General features: G+C 36.5%; 2 protein-coding genes across 3 annotated transcripts; one reads left to right on the top strand and one right to left on the bottom strand.

The window, feature by feature from the left end:
* The first annotated feature begins 1,585 nt into the window (after positions 1 to 1,585).
* On the top strand, positions 1,586 to 4,161 carry LOC113519133 (RTX-II toxin determinant A-like). Its single transcript, XM_026904188.3, has 2 exons — positions 1,586 to 1,743; positions 3,403 to 4,161. The coding sequence occupies exons 1-2, from the start codon at positions 1,729 to 1,731 to the stop codon at positions 3,724 to 3,726; spliced, it is 339 nt and encodes a 112-aa protein (XP_026759989.2). The 5' UTR covers positions 1,586 to 1,728; the 3' UTR covers positions 3,727 to 4,161.
* Positions 4,162 to 19,688: 15,527 nt separating this feature from the next.
* Positions 19,689 to 24,686, bottom strand: LOC113515078 (uncharacterized). 2 transcript variants are annotated; one of them, XM_031910661.2, is made up of 4 exons: positions 24,200 to 24,403; positions 23,631 to 23,808; positions 21,026 to 21,595; positions 19,689 to 20,465 (listed from the first exon to the last, which is right to left on the bottom strand). In XM_031910661.2, exons 2-4 carry the CDS (start codon positions 23,795 to 23,797, stop codon positions 19,784 to 19,786), a joined length of 1,419 nt encoding a protein of 472 aa, XP_031766521.2. In that variant the 5' UTR covers positions 23,798 to 23,808; positions 24,200 to 24,403; the 3' UTR covers positions 19,689 to 19,783. The 2 variants fall into 2 exon arrangements, with proteins under 2 accessions (XP_031766521.2, XP_031766520.2); XM_031910660.2 differs by lacking the exon at positions 24,200 to 24,403 and adding an exon at positions 24,505 to 24,686 and having other exon boundaries at positions 19,769 to 20,465.
* Positions 24,687 to 26,014: the final 1,328 nt, after the last annotated feature.

Here is a 26,014-nt window from a genome sequence, read left to right as displayed (position 1 = left end):
TGTCTATAGGCGACGGTTACCACTTTCCATCAGGTGGGCCGTCAGCTTGTTTGCCATTCTAAGTTGTATAAAAAAAAAGTTCCCTTAGTCGCCTCTTACGACACCCACGGGAAAGGAAGTGCTGGCCCTGAATCTACAATAACCTATATTATAAAAAAGCAGGCGATAAGAATTTGGGGGTACAACTTGAAACGCCCAGAGTTGATTGGATTCAGAAAAGTTATTTTTTTTACAACACAGAAGGCAAATTAGCATGCAGCCCACCTGATGCTAAGTGACTACCGCCGCCCATGGTCACCCACAACACCGACAGCATTGCAGGTGTGCTGCCGGTCTTTTAAAAAGGAATATGCTCTTTTCTTGAAGGTTATGTTGTCGTATCGGTTCGGAAATACCGCTGCTGGAAATTGATTCCAAAGAGTGGTTGTACATAGAAAATATTAAATTAAAAAGAAAAAAAAGAGACCAAATTTTTTTAATAGGTGAGAATGGGGTGGCATTCCTGCCTGCGCTATCGGTATACGCTGACGGGACACCTGTAAGGGAAGATAGACAAGGACGAAAGCAGGTCAATTAGTCATTGGTGACAAATTGCAAGAATTAACCACGATGGTTTCCAGGGAGAACTGGAGGTCAACTTGATAGGATATATTGCTAACAATGGGGTTGTTAGACCGCATTACTTACCAATCTCCCTAGTGAGGTACTTTTTTTTTTAATGAGTGAAGATGGCATGGTAACCCCGCTTGCGTTATTGGTATACGCTGGCGGGGCACAAGTGAAGGGTGACAGGTGAGGATGAAGGCAGGTCAGATGGTCCATAGTGACCAATTGAATAAGAATTAACCACTATGGTTTCCAGGAAACTGCGTGGAGGTCGACCAGATAGGATGTAATGGCTAGTGAGGTACTAGGAAATCATAATAGGTAAGGAGATTGTCAATTGGCGTAATTGGACTATCGTAATGAATAAACCACGATGCTTTCTTAGAGGACCACGTGGAGGTCGATTCTGATTGAATATACCCTATATTGCTAGCGATGGGGCCGTCCGTCCCCGTTATCAATAATCTCTTCCCTCGTATCTATTACTGCCTTGTACTTATAGAATTTATTACATGCATTATCACATCATCGGTGTTCCGACTAAACCGTGTGACAAAAAAACCCATTTCCGTGTATACTATAGTATATTTTATATATGTGTAAGTATATTTGTTATTTATATACATATTTATTTGTTTATATATGCAAATTTTAGTATGTATGTATATCAATAATTACTAGTACCGCATTCGTGTATTCTGACACTTCCCTATGGTTGACTGGGAGAGAATGCATTTAACATTAAGTCACGCCATGTACACATAATTATGTACATGTACTAATGAATAAATAAATAAATAAAATATCAATGATAATGCTGGCTGGGACACTATATCTTTTCGCCCATAAAAGCAACTTCCCCAGCGAAACCAATACTTTAAACGGGATTACAATTTCGTCTATTAAAAAGTACAAATGAGCAATTGTGCTTACAGGACAAACAGATTAATCGATAAATACTGTATCGATAAATCACAAATTATCGACGTTATCTTTAAACGTATCGGTAGATAAGAGATAACATAGAATGTTAGTTACATTTTAGTCCTATTAGTGACATAGCCGCGTAGTCACTGAGCAAGACACCATTTCGATTATTCTATATTTAAATATTATTCCAAAATGGCGGGCGTTCAGGTACTTTTTTTAAATTTATTTTTCGTATTCACGTCGTAACAATTTCTCTGTATTGTTTTCTGTGTTTGTATGGCTGTTCTGTTTGAAGGGTGGGATAAGGCAGTGAAATTGCAATGTATGGAGACATAACACCATAGTCTTGGGGGGGAAAGGGATTGTTAGTAATAGAGACTGAGAATCCCATTGCTAGCAATATGGGTATATTGCTAGCAATGGGATACCAGGTCGACCTCCTCGCTGTTCCCCCTGGAAACTATCATGGTTTATTCCTGATGAGTTCATCATGATGGGCTAACTGGCCTGTTTTCATTCTCATCTATCACCCTTCACTGGTGCTCCACCAGCGTATCCCGTTAGCGCAGGCAGGATTACTATACCATTTTCACCCATTGAAAACACCATAGTCTTTGAGAATGGGACTGTTAATAATGGGATTTAAGATTCCCATTGCGAGCAATATACTCAAGGTAGTCGATCTCCGCGTGGGTCTCCTTGCTAAACCATTGCGGTTAACGTTTAAATTAGGCACGATGAGTTAACTCACATTCATCAATTCATTCTTCTTGACCTATCATGACTCCCTATTACCGAAGTCCATAAAGCTGGGGGAAAAGGGATTGTTAGTAATGGAGACTGAGAATCCCACTGCTAGCAATATACCCAACCAGGTCGACCTCCTCGCGGTTCCCCCTGAAAACTATCATGGTTAATTCCTGTTGAATTCATCATGATGGGCTAACTGGCCTGTTTTCATTCTCATCTATCACCCTTCACTGGTGCTCCACCAGCATATCCCTTTAGCGCAGGCGGGGTTACCAGGCCATTTTCACCCATCAAAAAAAGACTCTCTGGTACCTCGTCAGTGTATACCAATAACGAAAACGGGGTTACCGTTCCATCTTCAAGTCTTGCCGTGGGATCTGTACTTAGAATGGACTATTCCTTCCTATCCCGTGGGTGTAGTAAGAGGCGACTAAGGGAACCTTATTGATCGAAAGGTGGGCGGCAGCGTCCGTCTTAAAACTTCACCAAAACCTAACTGCGGTTGTCAACGGGCATATAAAGATTGCCCCCCCCCCCTCCCCCCTCTTATGGTGGTGATCTATGTTCAGCAGCGAACTGTTAACGGCTGATATGATGACCATGATGACAGTCTTGAAGAAAGGTGTCGTCATTGTTTGCCATTCTTAACGTGCTTTCATAAAAAAAAAAACATCATGATACGGGATTTTTATATAAAAAAATCAAACAAACAAACTCTTTCACATCCTTCTAACATTCAAACCGAATTCAAATCATTTATTGCTTGAACATGGGTACATACATTGCATTAGCTGCGTTTCGATTCGAAGGGTAGAATTTACAGTGTACAGAGGAATAACACCCGAGTCCTCAGGAATGGCAACGCAAGGGGTATCATGGGCGAAACAGTATACTCTATTATGTCCATGCTACTGCTCATGTTTATAGACGACGGTTACCACTTTCCATCAGGTGGGCCGTCAGCTTGTTTGCCATTCTAAGGGGAAAGCACAAAAGATCCCGATGGGTCGTCGTGCAACGGCTTAGCTGACCCCATACGCGAATAAAAGATAAGCCGTTGGTATAAATTATTTTATTTATAATATTAGTAAATCTAACTCTTTTTCTAATCCACAGATCGTAGACGGCGACGGCGGCGTTAACATAGTCGACGGAAGCGGCGGAATCAACATTGTTGACGGAAGTGGCGGTATCAACATTGTTGACGGAAGTGGCAGTATCAATATTGTTGACGGAAATGGCGGCGTCAACATCGTCGATGGAAATGGCGGACTCAACATAGTCGATGGAAATGGCGGAATCAACGTTGTAGACAACACCCCTAACGAAGGTATCACTGTGATTGACAACAACATCGTCGATGGCGGAATCAACATTGTTGATAATGGCGGAGTCAACATAGTTCCACTAAGCGATGGCGGAGTCAACGTCGCTGAGTAAATCTAGTAAATTCAATCATTTGTTGTATTTTCGTGTTGTAACAATACAGATCTTAAGCATTTATTAGTGGTATCAACATGGATCCTGGATGGGTACAGTAATGATTAATGTACCCTAATAAACGTTTGTTACATACAATTCACAGCTTCATTCCTATACACGCATTTTACGCACCAATCGACACAAAAGAAATACATTTAAATTACCTCATTAATAAATTCCTGCAATGTATAATAACTTTTTACAATTAAATGTATTTTTAAAGCTATTTTTAAACTATTTACAATTATTTTCTATTTTTTTTTAATTTAGTATGGATTTTATTTCAAATTTTAATTGATTTTTGAGAAATTTTAAGTTTTTGCAACATAAAGCTTATGTTCAATTAACCATTAAATTAATTAATGTCAATAAATAAAAATTGTTTAAACTTAATACACAATTTTTTTTTTAATTATATATTAATTTATAATATATATTTACACCATCGTACAATCCGCTATAATATGTATATAATGCTCTATATTAGCAACTCATTTGAACCAATTTCAAAAAAAAAAGTTGCTCATTGGGAAAAGTTGCTTACAGGGAAATAAGGAGTATAAAAATACTTACCGTCTGGAAAATATTTTTACTTATTTCTTTTACTAACTAAGCTGAGTAGAATAAATAGAATATAAAGAATGTTGCTTATAGAGCGTTCATTGCGTGTGCGCGTGTGCGCGTGTGCGCGTGTGTGCGTGTGTGCGTGTGCGTGTGTGCATGTGCGTGTGCGTGTGCGTGCGCGTGTGCGTGTGCGTGTGCGTGTGCGTGTGCGTGTGCGTGTGCGTGTGCGTGTGCGTGTGCGTGTGCGTGTGCGTGTGCGTGTGCGTGTGCGTGTGTGTGTGTGTGTGTGTGTCACAAAACCGAATTCAGTTTTGATAAAAGCAGTTATTTTCATTTAAAAACTACTAAACTACCAAACTAACTTTATTAAAATTTCTTTGGAACCAATATATAAGTATAGGTCATATGAATACCGAATCGATATCTATTTATTGGATTTCTCTGAACATTGATAACGGAAAAAAGGCCATCACCCATTTCAATATCATCCATATCGGTCGGATATCTATTTTCGAACATGTTAAAAGTCTGTTATCCAATATTAATTATTTGATAAGAGACTTTTGACACATTCGTTATTGGACTATATATATATATATATATATATATATATATATATATATAACTGTAGTATATTTAGGTTGACTGGAAGAGATCTCTTTTAGAGATAAGTTCGCCTTTGCTAACATTGTTATTAACTTATTGTTGTTACTGTATGTTTTATTGCAATAAAGAATATATATATATATATTTAAAAATATTTATGCCTAAGGTTGGCAACATTGAAAATGTAAAATGGCTTCTCTCTCGGTCATGACGTCCTACATTATAGTGCATTTTCATTTAAAAGCGGGTTTTTTATTACAAGGAAAATTTATTTAAGCGTTCAAAGCACATTCGATGTTTTACAACATTATAGTAACTAAAATATACGTATTGCTATACATATATTACCTACCTCTAGTAAGTATACAGTTTCGGATAAAAAAAGAACTTTCCAAACAGAAAGAAAAAGAAAATACAACCGTATTGAGAAGCACTTTCGTTTTAAAGTCGCTTGATTATTACGAGTCAGTCAGTCAGACGACAAAGGGTTGGCACGATCAGTGTTCCCGTGAAGTTTCTATAACACATCAGTCATTCAGTTATTGACCGTTTCTTTGTGTAAAAAGTCGGTTTTTTATTTTATTTTTTACACAACTTATAATGGCAAACAAGCTGACGGCCCATCCGATAGAAAGTGGAAACAGTCGCCTATAGACGTGAGCAGTACCATGAACATAACAGAGTATACTGTTTCGCCCATGATACCCCCCATGCGTTGCCATTCCTGAGGACTCGGGTGTTATTTCTCTGTGCCCTGTAAATTCACTGCTATATCCCACCCTTCAAACCGAAACACACAAACAACTGTTTCAAGGTAGAAACTGTTAAGAAGAGATCTTTGTCTTACGATAATAGTGTTCTTCTTTATCTGAGTGTTACCTAACAACTTGTTTAGATAGATAGATAGATAGATAGATACTCTTTATTGTTTCCTCCAAAACATTACAATAGTAAACTTATTATAGATATAAATAATTACAAGAAATGATCACAGTGAGAAAACAATGGGCGACCTTATCGCTAAGAGCCATCTCTTCCAGCCAACCTTTGGATGGAGAGGAGTAATTATAAACAGTTTGGTGGGAGGCACGATGAAAAATTTTGTTAGTTCTAAATATGGGAGATGAGATGTTTAGTTAATGTTCTGTCGAAATAAATATTACTTTCACTACAAATATATGTACTAATATTCTATCTTAAATCTATTACATTTCCTGTTCCCTTCGATTTCTTAAAGGAAACACTGTCTATCATTAGGCATTTATTTATCAATCAATTATTGTCTATTTGTAAAAAAAATTATTCTTATCTGTTGTGCCGTTTAAGCTTGAGTAACCTTATTACTGGATTTACATTTATTTATTTATATGCTTTTTTACATTCATTTTTAATACAGATATTAGGTTAGAGCAAGAATGTACCCAGCGGACTTATCCCTTAAAGGAATTTCTTCAAGTCAACTTTAAGAATCCGAAAGGAGAAAGGATTCATAAGGTTTGAGTATAAAACATCACATATATGGATATATATATATTTATTAAAAAAAATTGCAGTAAGTACAACATTAATTAGCGCCTACAAAAAAGTTATAGCAATATTACAGAACAGTAACTTAGTATTTATTTTGTTGACAGGAACTGAAACTAATATATTTTTTTATACCACAAAGGTAAACAAGTATACATCCCATCTGATGGTAAATAAATCTAAAAAATTTGTAAATTAAAAACACGACTGCGCTGCATAAAAAAACTACTTTAAAAAAAGATACAGCCAGTGTCACTTAGCATGATGTAAGGATTTTAACGATGGGTACCACATAAATCCAAGTCTGTTCAGCTATTTAAAAATTATAGTAATATAAAGAAAATGAAAAAAAAATTTGGCCGTGTATTCCCAGCATAGAATAAGCCACTACTTCCCTTCCCGTGGATGTCGTAAGAGACAACTAAGGAAGTGCCAGAGATGGGCAGTAGCGTCCCTCTTAAAACATCTCTAAAGCCTAACTGCGGTTGCCAATCCGCCAGCCAAGTATGACAACTACTGGCAAAACCCCCCAAGGGGGAGGCTTGTGTTCAGCAGTAAACTTAAAGAAATGTTAAGCCATACATAGTTATAAATGAATGTTTTTAGTTTAAAATATACTCACCAGTAGCTAAAAAACTCCGACAAATCCATGCAGTCGAGGTCTTTTCTTTGTTCGGTGGAAACTTCGTCAACGATCCCGGAGTCCACGTCCTCTTCGGAACTAGAATTAGATCCGTCACTCTCTGTATCCGAACGCGCTTCGCTCATAGCGCAAAACGCGCGAGCCTGTCGTCAATGTTCGATATTCGATTTTTTTTTTATTTATCAACACTTTTTTAATTCGATTCACTTTTTATGAACTTTTTAAATTTCTTTTTTTTTTTATTATAAAGTAAGTAGGTGTTCTTTTTTTAAATTCACTCTTTATAAACTTAGATCACTTTTTTACTTAAAAAAAAAAACAATTTGTTAGCGTTTGGTGTTTTTTATTTTAAATCAATCAATTTATTATACACACTTATTTTCTTATTCACTTTTTGTAAGTTTATTCTTTAAAATTTTTATTTGATAGTATAGGAGTTTTTTTTAAATCTTTATGCATTTAGTCCATTTATTAATAAATATTTTTATTTGATACAGTAGGTGCCATATGCTATTTATATTATTAGTGTTGTGTATAGAAACTCTAAGTATAGGGACACAATTTGTGGGATAATGTGTGGGTAGAAGAAAAAACCTCTGCTTAAATACGTCAGTCTACACGTGACCACGGCCGGGTGAGGTCGAAACGTCGAGATAACTCAGGTAATTTATTGTAGTTTACCTGAATGATTGCGGTACTTCCCGTCTTTTATAAGCTATAAACTAATTAAAGGAACTATGTAATAACGTGTAATAGTGAATGTAGAAATTATTTTATAATTTAAGGCGATTATAAAGTTTATGATTCGTATCTATAACTATCACAATTTTTTGTTTTGAGACAAGAAATACTTTTTTTTTTAATTTATGAAAATGGAATGGTAACCCCGCTTGCGGTATCGGTATACGCTTGCGGGGCACCAGGGATAGATGGATTTTGTTTTAGATGATAATGGAAAGGTCACCCCGCTTGCGCTATCGGTACACACTGGCGAGGCATGATACTCGTAGGTGAGATGGAAGGTAGGCTAGTTAACTCATCGCGACCAATAAACTTGACATTCAGCATGATGGCTCCCAGGGGGATAACGTGGTCGATCTGAAAAAGGAACCCGGTTACGTGGTTATATTGCCACCAATGGTAGTGATTGTGTATTACTAAAAATTGCGAGCGAATCAAGTGTGTGGAGACGTATGAAAGAAATTTTGCATTTTAATATACAAGAAAATATAAAGAACAAAACTATATCGTGTATTACATTTCGCACAACGACATCTAGTGACAAAAATTGGAATCAAAATCACCACGTGAAACCCAGAAACTGAAATTGCACAATAACTGCTTTCAAAATTATTAAAATATTAACGTATAAGCAAAGAACAAAATTCCAAAATCTTTGCGTAAAAGCGACTAGTTCTAGTATTAATTTCTCCACAATAAAAAAGGCGATGGAACTAAACCATACAGCTTGGTCTTCAGGCGATCAGCTAGAGTTTATGGGAAATGAGTAATTGATATATTCAACTAATATTTTATTTAACTGTATATTTGTTTATGTATTAATAGTTGTAGCACTTCAGCTGCCCGCTAACGAAATGCTTTCTCACTGTACTGGGTTGACTGGAAGAGATCTCTGTCAGAGATAAGTCCACGCTTGCTCACAACATTTATAAATACATTATTTTATATGTAACTTACAAGTGCAATAAAGAATATATATACTAATTGTTAAAACGTTTATGTATTTTAAAAGAATGACAATGTCAAAACTTTTCCTGCGCGCGCAACTTCGTATGCGTCCTGTTAATTACTATTTATATTTATAAAAAAATTTAAAAACTTTGAGGTTTATTTACACGGGTATAAGCCGCAGATTAAACAACTAAGAACAAGGAATTACATAGGAGTTATAAAATTGTCAATTCATAGCAGGCTAATGTATAAACCTACCAAATTCAGATACAACCTGCTCGCATACTTTCTACATAAACTGTGTCGAATATATAACTTAGTAATGTAAAATTTGTCATTGACAAATAATTGACATATCGAACATTTTCTCTACACTAGCCTGCTATGAATTGATGAAAATAGCAACTAATGATGTATCTTTCGTCCTCTTTTTACTAATTATATTCGCATAAGAAGAAAGGAGGCAACCATATGATTTACAGTTTTTATTTTATCATTCCTTCTATGTAACTCCTTGTTCTTAGCAAAAAACTTTCTTTATCTTTGACAATTGAGTGAAATGGCTCCAAGTGCTTTCATCAATTAGGATCAATCATGCAGGAAGTGACTAGGCCAACATAAATAATTAGGTCACTGTACGAATAAAACCCGCTGCGTTGCCAGCGGCCGTTTTCAAATGCCACGACGAACTCGGCTGCCAGGGCTCGTATTTTACAGTGGCGAGTGACAACAGATTTGAATAGTGATCAGCGAACAGAAAAAATCTTACGATTGGACAAGATATATTCCGAATATATGTGTGCGTTAGTCAATAGACAATTTTTTAGGCGATTTGCATAATTACAATCACAATTTACCAGAGGGAGACTTTGTACAAAAGTCGATTGCTTGAATACCTCTGTCCCATTCGTGTGTGTTGTGTTTGCATGGCTGTGTTTCGAAGGGTGGGATATGGCGTGAATTTACTGGGTACAGAGGAATAACACCTGAGTCCTCAGGAATGGCAACGCATGGGGGGTATCATGGGCGAAACAGTACACTCTGTTATGTCCATGGTAGTGCTCATGTCTATAGGCGACGGTTACCACTTTCCATCAGGTGGGCCGTCAGCTTGTTTACCATTCTGTTGTATAAAAAAAAACTTGAATACACCTAGATAGTGTAAATGGAGGTTTTAACACCATATGGCGTTGTCTACCAGTCGACCGTAGACAGGAATAACAGAAAATTTAATTGACGGTACAATATTAAGTTAAACCAGTAATTTAAAAAATAACATATATAAAATACTAGTATTATCTACATTATATCAGCCGTTTATCGTTAACTGCTGACGGGCTTCCTCTATTGGGGGGGTTTTGCTAGTAGTTAGTAAAAAAAAAATACTCTCTTTGTAATAATTTTGTAATCACTAAAGGCGTGTTTTATTTTAGTAGAGTTCAGCGTTCTAAATTCAAATTCAATTCCCGCCTCTAAACCATAAACAGTACAACGCAATAATCTAAAATTCAAATACTAAATTCAAATATCTTCAATCTAATGTGTATACGAAGCGGCCAAAGCCTATTAAATAAAAAAAAAAAAATGTCGACGAAACAACTTGTCAATTGACAATCTTTTTTTTTTATCATGACTAGTCAAATGAGAAGTATTATCTGTCGAGCAAGACTACAGACTCGATATAACATGTTTAATGTAAGAACAGAACTTGCTTTTCCGTTTACATTTGCGATAAAATAATTATTATAACAATATTTCATTTCATTTTTGTTCTTTTACTGCACTAGGTGTTATTTTGTAAGTGTTTTGGATTCGCAGTTTGGGCGGCGAACAGTCAGCACTAAGCTCGGAGCAGCGATTTAAGAAATGTGCGTGAAGATATTTCGTTTAGTGTTATAGTGGTGGTAACACGTGTCGCAAACCGTGCGTGAACAAAATGGCAATCGGCGATTGTTGTTTAATATGGAAGGTTGTGGAACTTCTGGTAGTAATAATGGTGGGCAATCTTCGAGTCTTGGCACATATATTAATATTAGCGGAACGGATCTGGTTGGGGCCTAAATGTTAATCGACTGGTTGATTGCTCAAAAAACCTTTAGTTGAAAGTTTCTTCTCGTCTTCAAAGACTCATTGGTTGTACATTACTAGTTAGATTTAAATGTCTTCTTGGTCTCTCATTTTTTTTCTTCGTTATATATTATGCACAATTATTAAACTTTCTTTTTGACCATTATTTACTTTATCATGTGACACCATATTACGTCATGCCACATAACAACCCTAATACCCCACGAGTCTAGCAATATACCCAGCCAGGTCGACCTCCTCGTGGTTCCCCCTGGAAACTATCATGGTTAATTCCTGATGAATCATGATGGGCTAACTGGCCTGTTTTCATTCTCATCGATCCCCCTTTACTAGTGCTCCGCCAGCGTATCCCGTTAGCGCAGGCGGGGTTACGATACCATTTTCACCCATAAAAAAAAATACCCAACGAGTGTACACCAATAATACTGGCGGAATTACCATTTCATTATCATGTAACCCTGGTACCCTGCCTGCGTACACCCTGGAGCTGTGCTCGTCCCAACCCGAACGGATCCACCCTGGAGAGGCTCTCGCACTCCATGGAATTCGACATTTTGCCACCACTTCATCCGACCCACTATCCAACGAACCCTCTGCACCAGCCCTGCATTCTCGACCTGATAGTGCTTGGTTATCATTCGATTATATATATGATTCGATGATATAAAATAAAACTAGCAAATAAGCTACTAACATTATATTGATGCGTAGGTACATAACACGCGCTACAACTAAATTTAATACTTGGCTGACATTTCCTGAGCAAGTGCGTTTATTATACGTATTAATAATCATTAGCTGCTTGTATTATTAATAGTAATATATTAACATACTAGCGGTCCGTCCCGGCGTCGCACGGATGGACATTATTACATTTAAAAAAGTGGCCATTAAGGCTGCACACGCGACGGAAGCTTAAAAATGGAGTAACTTCTCCCGTTTTCCCAACATTTCCCTTCACTGCTCTGCTCCTGTTAATCGTAGCGTGATGAAAAGTATACTATAACCTGCCCTCGAGTATGAAGAATAATTGTACTAAGTTTCGTTAAAATCCGTCGTGTAGTTTTTGTTTCTATAACAAACATACAGACAGACAGACAAAAATTTTACTGATTGCATTTTTGGCATCAGTATCGATCACTAATCAGTTGATAGTTATTTTGGAAATATATTTCATTTACAGAATTGACCTCTCTACAGATTTATTATAAGTATAGATTTCCAATCTTTGAGAGAGTCTTTGTACAAAAGTCGTTTACTTGGCCACCTCTGTCCCATTCGTGTTTAACCGTGAAGCAGTTGTGTTTGCATGGCTGTGTTTCGGTTTGAAGGGTGGGATATGGCAGTGAATTTACAGGGTACTGAGGAATAACACCTGAGCCCTCAGGAATGGCAACGCGTGTCCACGATACTGCTCATGTCTGTAGGCGACGGTTATTGCTTTTCATCAGGTGGGCCGTTAGCTTGTTTGCTATTCTAAGTTGTATAAAAAATCTAATTCATCTAATTTCTCGTGGGTGTCATAAGAGACGACTAAGGGAACTTAATAATTGAGGCATAAGCTGTAGCGTCCCTCTTAAAAGTTGCCAAGCGTGACAACTACTGGGAAAAATCTTCTTATAAGGGAAAGCCTGTCAAGCGTGTCAGCTATTGGGAAAAATCTAATATATAAAATTCTCGTGTCGCGGTGTTTGTTACCAAACTCCTCCGAAAAGGCTTTACCGATTTTTATGAAATTTTGTGTGCATATTGGGTAGGTCTGAGAATCGGCCAACATGTATTTTTCATACCTCTCAATGAAAAAGGATAACCCATCCCTAAATATTTTTTTTTTATTTTATTGACAAAATTTTTTATTTTTATTTTACTATGATTTAGCATTGAAAAATACATACAACTTCAAATTTTCACGCTTTTACGATCAACCCCTGTTTTTAAATCGCGATTTTTATATACCGCAATAAGGTTGCAAGATGGCAATCGAATATAATAATTGTAGTACGATACATTTTCATGTATAGTTCTAGAAATAATGTATATGGTAAAACAACGTTTGCCGAGTCAGCCAGTCTTCTTATAAGGGAAAACCTATGTCCAGCAATGGATACTTTAAATAAGCAAGCTGAAGTGACATTGGGTCGTCTCCTATAAAATGATTAATATCATAGTTTATTGAAATAATGTATTAATTTTGAACAACTATTTTATTTTATTTTCTGTTTACTGTAACGGTATTATCCCAACTAGACTGGAACAACATCTCAGACGGTTGGGATTCCGAGGCGGCTCACCCCCGGGAAAGATGCAGAAAGCGGTGCTCTTAGATACTGCCCGCATTGTACGCCGGATTCTCTCCCTGGGGCCCTGAACCCCGATCGACTGTGCTTCTGCCGGGGGTTAGTTTGCCATCTCCTCTCCTTAAAGAGGGGAGATGTGAATTTTCTAAAAGTTTAAATAATAGTAATAAATGTATTATATGATTAATGAAAGGAATTATAATGTAGAATATATATGTAAATTTCTTATATTGTAAAAATTTGCACGCCAAAATATAGAGGCAGAATGTACACGGGAAAGATAAACCTAAAGTTACCTGCATTCTAGCAAAATAAATTCATTTTATTTCACACAAAAGAAAGTTTCTTGAATGTAAGACGAGACGAAAGTTGACGAAAAATTAACTCCAAATACATTTTTTTTAATGGATGTTAATGGAATGGTAACCCCACCCGCGCTATCGGTATACACCGTCGGGGCACCAGTGAGGGATGATAAATGAGGGTGAAGCAGGTCTGTTAGCCCATCGTGACAAATTCAACAATAAACCAATCACGATGGTTTCCAGGGGGAACCGCTAGGAGGTCGACCTGATAGGGTTTATTGCTAGCAATGGGGTTGCTAATCCCCATTACTAACAATCCCTTCCCCCGCCCCTCAAATACATTGCAGTGAATTAATGGATATAGGTAGCTTTGAACCCTGTCTTATGGCAGTTTATGAGGGACAGCCCATTTTCGGCAGTGGACAGTTAACGCCTGAGATGACGTTGACGATTATTTCAATTTGCAAATGTAAACCAACCGCTCATATTTATCCCGTAGTCACATAATGCATGCCCTGGTATATATAACTTACTTTAATTAACTCCACAAATAGAGCACACTGGGGTCGATTCTGAAGGGCGAATTCTCTATGTCCTATCTCTTAAGCTTAGATTATATAGATAGAATCTCGAGTTTCAAAAACGGGTCAACTTTTTGTCAGCCAATTGTCAAATTAGCTGACTCGTTTTGTTTATCAGTGTTCTATATACTTACACATACAATGTATCTTGATGTATCTATATTTATTTTTTTAATAAATAAAATGAGTGTTTACGCATTAAAAAGATGCCAAAATTATAAAACAAAACAAATATAAAAGTTATAAAGGAATCACTCATAACTATTTATCACGTAAAATTGTATGAAAAAGTTGAGCCGCTTTTCTCGAAGCATTTGTATGGAGACATTGTATTTTTATAATCATTAAGCTCTTGATTTCATATTATAATTTGATAATTTCAAAAAAATACTGTTTTATGGACCTTTGTTAACTAAGATTGTCATAATTTGGACTTAAATCTATTAAAAAAGGAGGGAAAGGGATTGTTAGTAATGGAGACTGAGAATCCCATTGCTAGCAATATACTGTCGATCATGGTTCAATTCCTGATGAATTCATCATGATGCGCTAACTGGCCTGTTTTCATTCTCATCTATCACCCTTCACTGGTGCTCCGCCAGCGTATCCCGTTAGCGCAGGCGGGGTACCATACCATTTTCACCCATAAAAAAAATCATATTGGTACTTACAATAAAGATTTCGCTATAATATCAAAATGAAATTAATTTGAAAGATAGCTTTAGAGAAATGGGGACCAGCTCTATTCTGAACATTTAGATATGTCTTTGCGCATCCTAAGATGGATACTAGGCAATTCTGGGAGTTAAAAGGAATTGTTAATGTTGAATGGGGCCTAACAGAGGGGGAAAGGGATTGTTATTAATGCAGGCTACCAGTCTCATTGCTAGCAATATATTTTATCAGGTCAACCTCCCTGTGGTGTGGAAACCATCGTGCTGAATTCCAGGTGTATTCATTACGATAGGCTAACTGACCTGCCTTTACATCCTCACCTATCATGTTTCCCTGGTACCTCGCCAGCGTTACCATTACCTAGGGTTACCATTCCATTATCATCCATTATAAAAAAAAAGGGGCCAAATAGCCCCATTACTAGCAATATACCCTATCTGATTGCCCTCAACGCGGTTCTTCCTGGAAAACGTCCTGGTTTGTTTATGTCGAATTCGCCACAATTGGCTAGCTAACTGATCTTGACTTCATCCTCACCTATCATGCCTCCCTGGTACTTTCATACGTCTGATTTCTTAGAAATGTGAGGTGAAGTGAGTATGTAAAATGTGTTGTGTAAGTATTTTAAACTTAAAAGGAGTCTTTTAAACAACTTAGTATGGCAAACTAGCTGACGGCTCGCCGTATGGGAAGTGGTAACCATCGCCTATACACATGAACAACAACGTAGACATCACAGAACACCGTGACATGCATGCTTTCTCTAATGTGTTGCAAACCATTAATGTTGAGGTTCTAAGACATTTAAATTACATCTGCCCGTGAAATTAAACACAAAAGATTTAGTAAATACAAAGACTCAATATTATTCATAGACTCAATATTATTTTTCGTTCTGGCAACACTAACGGATCATATTTTTAAAACACACGCGCATTTCACTCCAATAAATTAAAACGCACTCACACAAGTGAAGAATAGGGCACTTGATCAATCAGGCTTGATTGATTTTTGATTTTTTAAATCACAAACAACGTACTGTGTAGTTTTGACAGTTTGTTTTTTTTTTAATTATATTCCTATTTTATTTTGTTAAAACACTGGCTATCTGTAACAGTAATTTAAGAAATTAATATATTTTTAATCGAATTATTTTTTCGTAACACTTTTTAATTATCTAGTTTTGTTATTAATTTGTTTTCTTTTTAATTAGCGCGCAGGTACGTTGGTTTTGTTTGCTGGCGGTCACAAACTGGGTGCGTTTTATTCGCTCTACTTTGACTAGAAATAACAGGGGTGCTGTGGAGTCGCACTAGGGCACAAGGGATTTTAAAACTTTTTTTTTTTGATGGGTGAAAATGGTATGGTAAACCCGCCTGCGCTAACGGGATACGCTGGCGGAGCACCAGTAAAGGGTGACAGATGAGAATGAAAACAGGCCAGTTAGCCCATCATGATGAATTCATCAGGAAATAACCATGATAGTTTCCAGGGAGAACCGCGAGGAGGTCGACCTGGTTTCTCAGTCTCCATTACTAACAATCCCTTTCCCCCCGGGATTTTAGAACTAGGTACTGGGAGATCTAATATACAGCAAAGTTCTAGTTTTATTAGATTTTTTAATACAGTACGTTAACTGTCAAAATTCATTTCTTAAAAGTATACTAGTGTTTTTAATAAGGTCTCAGATATTTTTTTTAATAGCAAATATTCACGTATTTGTTTTAAATTTTAATTTCAATTCGTAAACATTCATAACTTTATTTAGTTTCAATTAAATATTCTTTATCTACCAATTCTTATACAAAATATTTCGGATTAATCTACAATATTGTCAAGGTTTCCATTCGTCAACGCAGAAACGTTAACAACTCTTTGAACCCTACACTAAAAAATGTGCAACTACTTGTAGTTTCCATTTTTTTTGAAACTCACGAACGTAACCTTCGTTCCAATAATACTCACATTTCACCGTACTGGTAACTACAAACTCTTTTCTTCTACATTCTTCACGACTAACGCTATGCCATTAAGAGACTACAAATAAACCGTCTTTCAAAAAAAGCGTTAACGCACACTTTTTATTTTTATCCGAGCAGTAAGTACTTTATATTATTCTCAATTTCGTGTATAATATAGTATTGTCATATATGTGTAAGTATATTTGTTATTTATATATATTTATTCGTTTATATATGCGCGTTTAGTACGTATGTATATCAATAATTAGTTATATATTCTGACACTATGGTTGACTGGGAGAGAATGCTTTTCATTAAGTCCGCCATGTACACATATTTGTACTAAAAAAATAAATAAATAAATAAATATTGGGTTTAAAGGTATAAATGATAACAGTGTGAATACATAAAAAATGTGCAATTTTGTAGTTTATTTTTTTAATTTACATGATATCCAAGAATAGCACATTTGACTGTAACTACATAACTACATTTATTTAAAACTAATTAAACTTCAAATATTTAACATAATAAGAATTTATTTTGTTCATGCTGCTGCCAAATCAGCTTTAAACTTATATTGTGTAAATGGACGCCCTAGTTTTCTATTTTATATACCGTTAACACAGGCGCGTGTACGATTCCATTATTATATATTCTTAGACGAAATTGCATTTCGAATGAGAAGTAAAATTATAAAAGTTTACTTAAAAAAATCTTATTTATAAAAAAAAAAAAACTAGTTCTGTTTTTAAACGTCTCTACAGATGCTCTGTGCGTTTTCCCGCCAACTGCGTGCAGCCTGCACCATAGTCTATTCTTATTTTGGGTTCAACACTCGGCCCATGCACAGATTATATTTGTTATCGAGCTCATAAATCGTTTTATGTTTAATTTTAGAAATTAACTAATCATATTGTCTATTAGACGCAATAGTTTTAATAAAAAAAAAAATAGTATACACATTAATACCAACACTTCAAACATACACACATTCACACTTTATTATACGTATTAAAATCATTAGATGTCTGTATTATTAATAGTAACATGTAAACATATTTAAAATCTTTGAGAGAGACTTTGTATAAAAGTCGTTTGCTTTTATACAAAGTCTCCTTTCACCTCCACCTCTGTTCCATTCGTGTTTCTACGTTAAACAGTTGTGTTTGCATGGCTGTGTTTCGGTTTAAAGAGTGGGGCTTGGCAGTGAATTTACAAGGTACAGAGGAATAACACCTGACTCCTCAGGAATAGCAATGCATGGGGGTATCATGGACGAAACAGTACACACTGTTATGTCCACGCTACTGCTCATGTCTATAGGCGACGGTTACCACTTTCCATCAGGTGGGCCGTCAGCTTGTTTGCCATTCTAACTTAACAAAAAAAAAAATCACCTCACACCACACGCTGAACCTCACACAAATATAAAAATTGTATTAACTGTAATCTTCTAGTTTCTTCTATTTTATTAACTCTTCTAATTTCTTTTTCTTATTTCTGTTTATTTTGTTTATAATTCCATATTGTTAATTTTGCATTTCTTTTAATAGATGATAATGGTATGGTAACCCCGCCTGCGCTAACTGTATACGCTGGCAGGACACAAGTGAGAGATGATAGGTGAGAACGAAAAGGTAGGTCAGTTAGCCCATCGTGATGAATACATCTGGAATCCAGCACGATAGTTCCAGGGGGAGCTGCATGGAGGTTGACCTTATAGGGTACATTGCTAGCAATGAAACTGGTAGTCCGCATTCCTAACAATCCCTTCCCTCTATTCTGCATTTACAAATACATAGTAGGTACTAGTTCTTGTATGCTTTTTTTATGCAACTTAGAATGGCAAACAACCTGACGGTCCACCTGATGGAAAGTGGTAACCGTCGCCTATAGACATGAGCACTATCATGGACATAACAGAGTATACTGCTTCGTCCATGATACTTCCTATGCGTTGTCATTCCTGGAGACTCAGGTGTTATTCTTATGTACCCAGTTAATTCACGCCATATCCCACCTTTCAAACCGAAACACAGCCATGCAAACACAACTGCTTCACGGTAGAAACACGAATGGGGCAGAGGTACCCAAGCAATCGACTTTTGTACAAAGTCTCCCTCTGGTAATTCCCTTAATTCCCCATGTAAACCATCGTGGGCCAACTGACCTGCGTTCATCCTCGCCTGTCATGTTTCCCTGGTACCTCGCCAGCGTATACCGTTAGCGCAAGCGAGGTTACCATTCAATTATCATTTATTAATTAAAAAAAAAAATATGCTGATAGAGGTAATATGTCTACCCGCAAGCAACCAACTGTACCGAGTACATCGAATTTTTACGCCTAATTAGCTATGGCGTATGGCCAAACAATGAGTCTGTCGTACAATTTCTATTAGACGCTAAGCTTGCAATTAATCTCGGAGACATGGCCGTTAAGAGATTATTAAATTGACGAAAATAGACGAAAATCCTTCAAAAGTATCGGGGCAAAGACATTATGAGGTAAGAGATTGGTAGCTATGTACTCTGCCAGGTTGACCTTCACGCAGTTCCCACGAAATCTTGGTATTTTTTTTATTAAATCCATCATGATATGCCAATTGACGTTGGCTTTTCATAAATATTTTCCAAAATTTCGGGTTTGAACGAAACAAAAAAATTTGATGTTAAAATTACATAATACATACCGTTTAACATTTTTTTTATACCACTGATGTGGCAATCAAGCCTACGGCCCCCCTGATGGTATGTGGTTACCATAGTCTATGAACGCCTGTAATACCAGGGGTATTACGCGCGCGATGCCGACCCTGAAGAAACCTGTTATGTCCATGGTACTGCTCATGTCTATAGGCGACGGTTACCACTTTCCATCAGGTGGGCCGTCAGCTTGTTTGCCATTCTAAGTTGTATAAAAAAAACCTCTTCAGCCTCCTTTTGAAGAACCCCATGCTGTAGTCTCTTGAGATAATCTCGCTCACCTAATTTCATTCATTCCAAGAATATTAAAATATCGTTCCTTTGGACTTTTATGGTAGAATTTCTGACGAATCTAATGAGGTAATTATTATTAAAAAAAAAAACAGAATTGGAACCTCTTTTTTTTTAAACCGCGACAATCCACAGAATAAAACAAACTCAAATACTTTCTCATCATTTTTAATCTTTGCTTTATATTCTTTAACCTGTCCTCGTTGGTCATCACCCGCCGCGGTTTCCTATGATGCTTCGACATATACACACGCTTCACAATCTTTAACTCGAAACACTTCCGCGAACACTTCTCGCATGGCAACCTGTCACCTATCTCGCAATGGTCCCCCACATATATATAATGTAAATTGACTTTATTCCTCAAAAACGAATAACATATATCGCATATCTTCATCGTTCTCGACTCGTACGCGCTCTCCTGTCCTGTCTCTTTGTTGCATTGCACATGGAGATCCACCGTCTCGCAGTCTACGCAGTGTTCGTCTAATTGCATCTCGTCTGAGAATTTTGCGCCGCAGAGTTTGCAACCGTAAATCAGATGATAGTTCCTGTTGTGCCTGTAGAAGGAGTTATAGTCCAGTCCACATGTACGACACCGTGTCAAGCTATCCCGCTTGATGATGGCGCCGTGTTTCTTCTTTATGTGTTGCATTAGCTCCTTTTTACGATCCGATATGTAATAATCACATTTCTGGCATAGATAGAGTTTTTTTTGTTTAATCGTGACGTGTTCCAATTCGTGTCTTATCGCCCAGTATCTGTAAAATAAATTTATTAATGGACATTCTGGTTGCATGATGCACACTGCATTTTTTTTTTTAATTTTTTTATACAACTTAGAATGGCAAACAAGCTGACGGTCCACCTGATGGAAAGTGGTAACCGTCGCCTATAGACTTGAGCAGTACCATGGACATAACAGAGTACACTGTTTCGCCCATGATACCCCCAATGCGTTGCCATTCCTGAGGACACAGGTGTTATTCCACTGTACCCAGTAAATTCACGCCATTTCCCACCCTTCAAACCGAAACACAGCCATGCAAACACAACTGCTTCACGGTTGAAACACGAATGGGACAGAGGTACTCAAGCAATCGACTTTTGTACAAAGTCTCCCTCTGGTTGAGGGATGAGCAGCAGTCTCTTTTAAAACATCACCAAAACCTAACTGCGGTTGCCAACCCAAACTGCCAGGCCTGGCAACTACTGACAAAATACCCCCAAAAGGGGAAGTCCTATGTCCAACAGTGGACATATAACAGCTGATATGACGATTCAGAGTTGATTTCAACGAGTACTCTTTCCAAGAACTTACCTATTACTCGAGGTCACTCCACAAAATTTACAAACGTGCAATTTGCTCTCCATCAATTCATCATAGTGCACACTGCTTGCGGCGTCATTATCATGCGAACCATTATGATCATTCAAATCCTGCAACTCCTGCTGATTCAGCAGCTTAACCAGCCACGGCGCGTTGAACATTTCAACTGCAACTTGGCAGTCAGTTGTTAAGTCTGCCATCACACCATTAGATTCTATATCGTCTTCGAACAATATACGATTCTTTATACCACCACTGTTGCCATCAAAATATTGCAATTCCGTGTTGCCATTATTCAAAATATTTGTATCTTGCAACAACTCGGTTTTTGGTACTGGCAACTCTTTGTTATCCATATTTACAATTAAAGATTCCGACTCGCCAGTTTGCAATTCGCTATCTATGTTATTGTTACATTTTTGACTGCTATGTTTTTTTGTAACATGCCGAAGCAGTTTGTGTTCCGATGTGAAATAGTAAAGGCATATTGTGCATTGGTGGACGATTTGCTTTATCAAAGGTATGATTATATGTCGCGCATTGTGTATTAAATAGTTGTATCTGAAAAGAAATAGGCTTGTGAGTACCAGGCGCTCAGGAGATGTAAGGAGACTTTTTAAGGAACTTTCTTTTACGCACAACCACTCTTTGGAATCAACTTTCGCTATTTCCGAATCGATACGACATAGTACACCTTCAAGAAAAAAGCATATTGCTTTTTAAAAGGCCGGCAGCACACCTGCAATGTCTCTGGTGTTGTGAGTGATCATGGGCGGCGGTAGTCATTTACCATCAGGTGAGCCGCATGATCGATTGATCCTTGTTTAAAAAAAGGCGACTGGTCTATAAACTAAACAAAAAATTAGACAAGGTATACAAGATGGCGCTGGTATCGAGACTTGTTTTTGTCAAATATTTTGTAATTAAAGACGATTTGATGTACAATTCCTAAATTTCCTTTCTCAATATTATGAGTCAAACACACTTATGTTTTTTTTTTTGCAGCACAAACGTGGTGAACAAGCATACAGCCCGTCTAATGGTAAACGGTCACTGTAACCTATGGACGCCTGCAACACTAGGGGTGTCACGTGCGCGTTGCCAATCCTGAGGAAACCTTAATATTCCTTTTTTGAAGAACCCCATACTGTAGTCTGTAAGGAAAATCTCGACAGGCAGCTCACTCCACAGTCTGAGCGTTCGCGGGAGATGATTCCTTTGAAACCGCACTGTACGTGACCATTTAGGTTCAAGCGTGTGAGGATGAAGTCCCTGTCGATAGTGAGCGGTACGATGATAAAAGGTGGCATTTAATATTGTCTATGACTTAATAACTAAATTACTGAACCGATTTTGATAAGACTTCTATTGGACCAATTTAGAAGTACAGTGGATTTCGGGTATAACGACGATGAAGGGACCACTCTATTTTTGTCGTTATATCCGGAAGTCGTTACAGGAAAAAGTAAAGAGATACAGACACGTACACATGTATAGTTTTTTCTTCAAAAAAATCAGCATTGTTTTCACCGTTTTTCGTTTTGAAATGTTTTCCGCCTTTTCTTTAACAGTAAATGTGCTTCGAGACAGTCATACTTATCCAAAAGTTTACTAAACTCAGTTACTACTCAGAATATCACTTTGTAACTGAACCATAAATTCAACTCCGAAACGTACACGCTTCCCTACCTACGTAGCTGATGTCAACTTCCAGCAGCAGTATTTGCGAACCGATACGACAACATAACCTTCAAGAAAAGAGTATATGCCTTTTTAAAAGGCCGGCAGCACACCTGCAATGCCGTTGCTGTTGTGGGTGATCATGGGCGGCGGTAGTCACTTACCATCAGGTGAGCCGCATGACCGTTTGCCCCCTGTGTTGTAAAAAAAAAATCTATAAACAATAGGTAAAGGTCTCCACACTTGCTGACCATCTGTGTGGATGTACACAAAAGGTTAGAAATGTTTGTAAAAGAAAGAAATCTTGGTGTCTCTTTGGCGGCCAACTTCGGTCGCAATGTCTGCATGGGATTTCTAGGAATTTGTTACAAATGATTCATTAAAAACAGCTGCTACACCCGAACTCGGCTTTACATCCAAAGTCGCTATAGCCTCATGAATTTTGTACTAAAGTATGCTTTAAATTCAAGGGGCTTAGATTTAACATCATTATAGGCAAATGGTCGCTACAACCAAGGGCGTAATAAATAAAATCCACTGTATATATATCAAAATAACTGTTTTTCTTACATTTTAAATCTGTGTTCCTGTCTTTTTTTGTGGAAACTTAACTCTTTATTAAATGAAATATTGGTATACTAGCTTGTACTTAGCAGCACTGAAGAGTGAGATATGGTAGTGAATTTACAGGCTACAGAGGAATAACACCTGAGTCCTCAGGAATGGCAACGCATGTGGGGTATCATGGATGAAACAGTATACTCTGTTATGTCCATGGTACTGCTCATATCTATAGGCGACAGTTACCACTTTCCATCAGGTGGGCCGTCAGCTTGTTTGCCATTCAAATTTGCATAAAAAAAGGTTATTCTGGCTGAAAAAGTCTATCTTTCAATAATAATAATAAAATACTTGCTTGTTAAAAAAGATCTCCTCACAGAAGTCACATTTCACAATACTGTAGGCACACAGACTGTTCAATGAGTTAACATCTTTGTCTTTTTTCAAAATTTTAAGCCCCAACGGTTTTACCTTCACATTCTTCTCGCTTGTTGACTGGGTACGTTTCCTTATCTTACCCATTATTGCAGATACTGAAAAAGCATAATAAAATGGCTTTTAATGGGTGAAAATGGAATGCCAACTACTGTCATAGTCCTCAGGAATAACAACATATGGGTGTGTCATGGGTGAAACAGTATAATCTGTTATGTCCATGGTACTGTTCATGTCTATAGGCGATAGTTACCACTTTCAATTGGAGTGGCCCATCAGTTTATTTGACATTTTAAGTTACATAAAACATAAAATATATATATACAAAAATATTGGGTCATATAGGCTTTATATTTAATTAATTACCTTAGATATACATATCATAGTGTTAAATTTAAATAAAACTGCATTACAAGTCTTTTTTGTCAAAAGTGTTACTGTGTTTGTTTGCCAGCATTGTAGTATAAAAAAAAATTAAAAATTAATTACTTCAATCATAAACTATGATCGCTATTATTTATTTTATTATTATTTGACGACTATGAATGCAGACAGTTCATGATTTTGGCACTTGAGTATGAGAAATCCATATTCAAATACCAGGAAAACAATAATATGGTAAACAGTTAACTTGTTCATCGAAATAATGTAGTAAAATTTTAAACTGTTTGTCTGATTTACAGTTAAATACAAATTACATTCAAGTTAAAACTCATGCGTGACACCAAAACAAATTATGTTGGAACGTAAAAGTAGGTTAATTTTTAACAGAAGGGAAAATTTAAAAATGTTACCTTTACAATGACTAATAATTAAGTTATTCACAATTAATTAATATTGCACTCAAATTAAATAATCATATATTTAAAAGTTTAAATAAAAATTTATTATGAATTATTTATATTTCTATTATCAATTTTAAAATGAAAATAGGACTAGAATATTTGAAACACATATATTCTAAAAACAATGACTGACGGACTTAATTGAATGAATTGAATAGACAAGCACAGATTATAAAACCATACGTCACTTACAAGTACAGATGGGCAAAGCACCGGGTTTAAACCCGGTGCTTTGGTAAAAACCCAATAAACACCCATAAACTCCCATAATCACCCAAAAAAATAGGTTTTTACGTATTTTTTTGAAAATATGTAAGTAATACCAATAAATTATTTTTATAAATTGTATTGATCAATTCTACAATATTAAATAAAACGTTAACTAATAATATTTCAGGAAATTTTAAAAATCTATATATAATAAAATGAAAGTAATTAATTTTCAGTGTTTTCATGTTGCAGTTGATCAACATGTTGGCCTTTTGCTTCCCGTAGATACTTTAAAATTTCTTCATAACACCTCGTTCGCACACATGGCCGTATATATTTAAATTCTTGAGCCACTAACAGTCCGAAATACTCATTTCTTTTATCCTCTTCTCCATAAATTAAGCATTTAGAACAGTTTGTTTCTTCTTTCAGTAAATTTTCTTTTACTTTATCCTCGTTTTTTTCTTTGTTGCGACGACGCTGGGTAAATCATCTGGACACTGGGTCTCACTATCACCAAATATATTTGGAGATCGGCTTCGGCTACGGCTTGGCAGACATTTTTTTCTTTCTACAATTTTAAATTAAATTTATTAGAATAAATGCTTCGAACACACGCGATCTAAGTACCTTTTGTGTTTATTATACCTTACCTACCTAGGTATAAAAAGAGTACTTACGTAGATTTTCTTTTATTAACTGTTTTATACGAAGATCTTGATCTCTCAAATTAGCATCCATTTTACTTCCAGTGATTATCAACTAAATTAATAATCCACAAAGTATTAAATAACGTTTTTATGAAATATTTAGCACAAAAACAATACCCTTTAAATATCGATCGTCAGTAACTGTGGCTGACTTACCTATATTCTAGCAAGCAGGACTGCCAGATGTGAAGGGGAAATCCCCAATAAATTGTTGCATGTGACTGATGATGTGAGCATGTTCGTTTCATAATAAAAATGTTGCCAGGTAACCAAAAAGTCGTATGTTTTTGTGCGAATTACGATCATAATCTTTACGATCGTACATTAAAAAATAGACAAATAATAGTATGAGTACGATTTAAATCGTATATCTGTCAACCCTGCTAGCAAGACAGCGACAAAATCACGTTGCATAACAATGTAGCCCAAGCTTATATCTTATGAAATATACGGAAGAGATACGGACTTAGAAAAAACAGAAATGTTGTTCTTTGTGGAAGTCATTGATGAAATTCTATGTATTTTAGCCCGCAAACTTT

This window comes from Galleria mellonella, unplaced genomic scaffold, assembly GCF_026898425.1.
Source record: "Galleria mellonella isolate WM207_F2 unplaced genomic scaffold, CSIRO_AGI_GalMel_v1 utg121, whole genome shotgun sequence".
Taxonomy (NCBI): domain Eukaryota; kingdom Metazoa; phylum Arthropoda; class Insecta; order Lepidoptera; family Pyralidae; genus Galleria; species Galleria mellonella.
Note: the sequence above shows the minus strand (reverse complement) of the source record. Positions and strands in the feature narration are given on the sequence as shown.